General features: G+C 40.4%; 1 protein-coding gene across 1 annotated transcript in view; it reads left to right on the top strand.

The window, feature by feature from the left end:
- The first annotated feature begins 2,858 nt into the window (after positions 1 to 2,858).
- MYOG (myogenin) overlaps positions 2,859 to 3,689 on the top strand; it is a 27,609-nt gene continuing 26,778 nt past the window's right edge. The window contains exon 1 of the mRNA XM_073557247.1: positions 2,859 to 3,684. Within this exon, the coding sequence (XP_073413348.1) occupies positions 3,178 to 3,684 (507 nt within the window). The 5' untranslated portion in view covers positions 2,859 to 3,177. The remainder of the gene's footprint in view (positions 3,685 to 3,689) is intronic.

The following is a 3,689-nucleotide window of genomic DNA, read 5'->3' as shown; positions in this document are numbered from 1 at the left end:
TCTTGAAATTTCTGCTACATCAGATTGTTCCTCCAGAGTCCTAAATTCTACAAAACTAAAACTTGCCACCTAACAGTAAACAATTAATATTGTTAAAGGAAAGTTTCTCCTTAATCTTTCTTATTGAAGTGTGTTCCAAGCAGGGGATCTCATTTTACTATACACCCTAATCTTCCCACATACTCTGGTCCTCCCAAGACCTCCATCTCTTCTCAACCATTGAACATTCCTCACCCTATCACCTATCATTACTTCCAACAGGTGGCACTATAGAGTTAAAGTCCTCTTTATCTCTGAAGAGGCAATTTGCATATTAAATTTCCTAGTGGAACATTGCACGGCGAATAAGCCTCCTTACCAGAGCTGGTATGTCGCTCTCCACAAGGAGAAACCTTACCCCTTAGACCCCAGTCCAGTACCTCTCACCTAGCCAAATCAGTTCTCATACTTTGCACTGATTAGGAGCAATACCCTGAAACACCGTGTCTGCAAATTGAGATTCTGATCTGGCTTTTATGCTAACTCATATTACAAGACTCGTTAAAGGGGTTGATTGTGATTTGTAGGATCGCTGCTTCCAACAGGTGGCGCTATCGAGTTCAAGTCCTCTTTCTCTGAAGAAGCAATTTGCCTATCACCTCCAAAACTTTTTCTGAATATCCCCCTTCATCTGGAATTCTGTGCTCCAATACATTTGATTATCCATCACATTTAGAACATTAATACGGAACTTGAAAATGCATCTCTTCAAGAAAGCTTACAACCTGTCATGACCTCCCACCACATCACCACCAGCAAAGACTGTAAGCCTGTAAGTAGGTGACAGAGACTGTCATGTACCTGCCCCTGAAGACAACAATTGTAAAATGTGTACTGTGACATATGATCTCATTGCGGTTTACGGTGTCATGTACAGTAAATGGGAAATGCATAGAGTGTTATAAGTACTGATACTGCAGCTGTGTGGGGGCTGTATTGGTAATGCCTAAGGTAACTCTGTACACTCAGCTCAGGTTTTGGGAAAGAATAGGATATAAGTTAATATTTACGTAGTGATAGGAGCTTTAGGATCCAAAAGAAGTTACAGATAGATTAAGCTAGGCAGTAGTGGGCCTATTAGTGTGTTAGTATAAGTATTGTTAGTATAGTGTTAATGTAAGAAAGTAATGCAAGCTGAGTACTGAAATGTAGGTAAAAGGTAAGATTGTCCTAGAAAGATTGCAGAAACAGATACAATTATATGTTTAGGACCAGCCCAGCATGGGAGGTAGAAAGGTCAAGAAAGAAGGGGAATCATTTCCTGGTTTAGACTTTTAGACAGTGTTAGAATGTGAAGTCCGTGTCACGTTCAGGTTGATGTGGAAGTGGGCTCGAGACACGTGGAGCACATGGCGTTCTGACAGCATGAGGTAGTATCAAATTTCCTGCGGACATTCCTGTAACATCCAGGGCCAATGGCCCAAACTAGATACTGAAGAGTGTGCCTTAATCCCTTTCATACAGACGAAGCCAGACAGGTAACCTCATGAGGGAAAATTAGCAGATCTTGGGAGTGCTGTGGGGTCAGATGGGAAATTTCTGGGGATGACAGGAGGATGAACATGAGGGATTATCCGAGCTGAATGTAAGCCGAGACTTGATATGTGCTGTATTGATGAAACTGTAACTGGAAGGTTCTGTGCCTAAAATTACATTTTAAAGACTGTTGTATATGAACTGTCCAGTAAAGTTTAACTTGTTATAATGAAACAGGTGTCCCTTGATGCATGTGCAGATGATCCTGGATCAAAAAGGATGTGGGTGCAGCGGAGGCCTCCAACCTGAAAGTGGGTACACTGCATTGTTCAGCACAACATTGATGGACTGGGACAGTTTATTTTTGGGATGCCAGGGTGGGTGGAGAAGCAGCAGCTCACCCACAACTACTGCCCTAAGCACCTTACAAGCCCACACGTGCAGGGCCTCTCCCATCTACACCAGTCTGTCATTATTAGTTTGTTCATTGTAATTTATATTTGGATTTTGTATGTAAATCCTTTATCACATGTACAACACCATGTAATCAAAGGTGCTCTAAAAATAATTAATAGTAATGAAAATATGACAGACATATGCTATATAGGCCATATTGACTTATGTTTGTGGCTAATTTTTTGCTCTTTTTACTGTTTTATACTTTGTTTTCTGCAGATCTGTGCTGGAAACAAGCATCAGATACCAGAACTTCAGAATTGTTAGAGGCTGGATTTAAAGGAATTTCACTCTATTCCTATTTATTCGAGAACAGCAATTTGATTTGTGCTGCCTTGGACTGGCATCCAGGTTGTTCCATCATGGTAATTGTTCTTCACTCTTGCCCCTGGCAACCTCAATCCTACATGCTGGACACTTCTGGTGCCTACTAGGCCTCGTAATTTCAATGACATGCACAAGCCCACAAATCACCATGTTGTGGGACTTAGTAAGCGTAGAGGCACCCAAGATGCCGAGTCGAGAAGGCTGGTGGCAGAAGTGAAGACTATTTGCCACAGAAACCCAGACAGGACATTGGATCAGGACAATCTGAGTCAAATTGCTCATCTCTATTGATCCTATAGTCTAATATTCTTTCTTAACGGCGATGGGAAAGATTTATCAATAGTGTCATAAAATACATGGATGTTGTTAAAAAAAACCCACAGCATTAATGTGGGGTTGGCCATACACCCCAATATTGGTCCATTTGGCTTAGTAAATTTTCCCAAAGTTTTCCTTTATCTTTTTTTCTTTCATAAATAAAATAATTCCAAAAGTTTTGTCTATCCAAATATAAAAAGTTTTAAGAAGAGGAAGAAGAGGAAAATATTAATAATGTTTTAATAGATATAGGGATAGCAGAATTTAAAAAAAAATCTAAACATTTATCCTAACTTGTATGTAGGAAAGAAATGTTTTGTTACTTTTTTTTTAAACAGAATCCACTAGGGAGAATCCTGTCTATCCAGACGTAAAAAAAAAAGTTTTGATGTCAGGCAACAGCTAAAAAGTGGATCAAATTTCGTGAACGTTTTCTATATTTATCTCTGTGATTTAATGCTGGGCAGAGGGTTTAAATGGCATCAAACAGTTGGTGTGAAGGGGAGAAGTGCAGTTGCTGTGTAGTTGTTTAGGAGACACACATCTTAACAGTTCTGAACTATGGAACTCTTTGAAACCAGCCCTTACTTTTTCCCAGACCAAAGATTTTATGACAATGAAAATTATTTTTCTGCACGACTCCCTACATATGAACAAAGTGGATTTCAAGATCGTGGATCAATAGGACTTTGTACTGATGGGGTTTTACTGCAAGAGGCAAGCATTGAAGAAAAGGTTTCACCCCATTCCACAGTAAGTCAGCAGGACCACTGTCCTGGACAATGCCTACCATGGGCCTGCAAGATGTGCAAGCGGAAGACAGTGTCATTGGATCGAAGAAGAGCAGCTACCCTGAGGGAGAAACGCAGGCTCAAGAAAGTTAATGAAGCCTTTGAAGCCTTAAAAAGAAGCACTTTGTTAAACCCTAATCAGAGACTCCCCAAAGTTGAGATCTTGAGGAGCGCCATACAGTATATAGAACGGCTGCAAACTCTGCTGTCATCTCTTAACCAGCAAGAGAGAGACCAAAGAGATTTGCTCTACATCAGTAACGGATCTCAAAGAGTGGTAAG

The sequence above is a fragment of the Dendrobates tinctorius genome, unplaced genomic scaffold (assembly GCF_039654945.1).
Source record: "Dendrobates tinctorius isolate UK_male_01 unplaced genomic scaffold, ASM3965494v1 ptg000246l, whole genome shotgun sequence".
Taxonomy (NCBI): Eukaryota; Metazoa; Chordata; class Amphibia; order Anura; family Dendrobatidae; genus Dendrobates; species Dendrobates tinctorius.
Note: the sequence above shows the minus strand (reverse complement) of the source record. Positions and strands in the feature narration are given on the sequence as shown.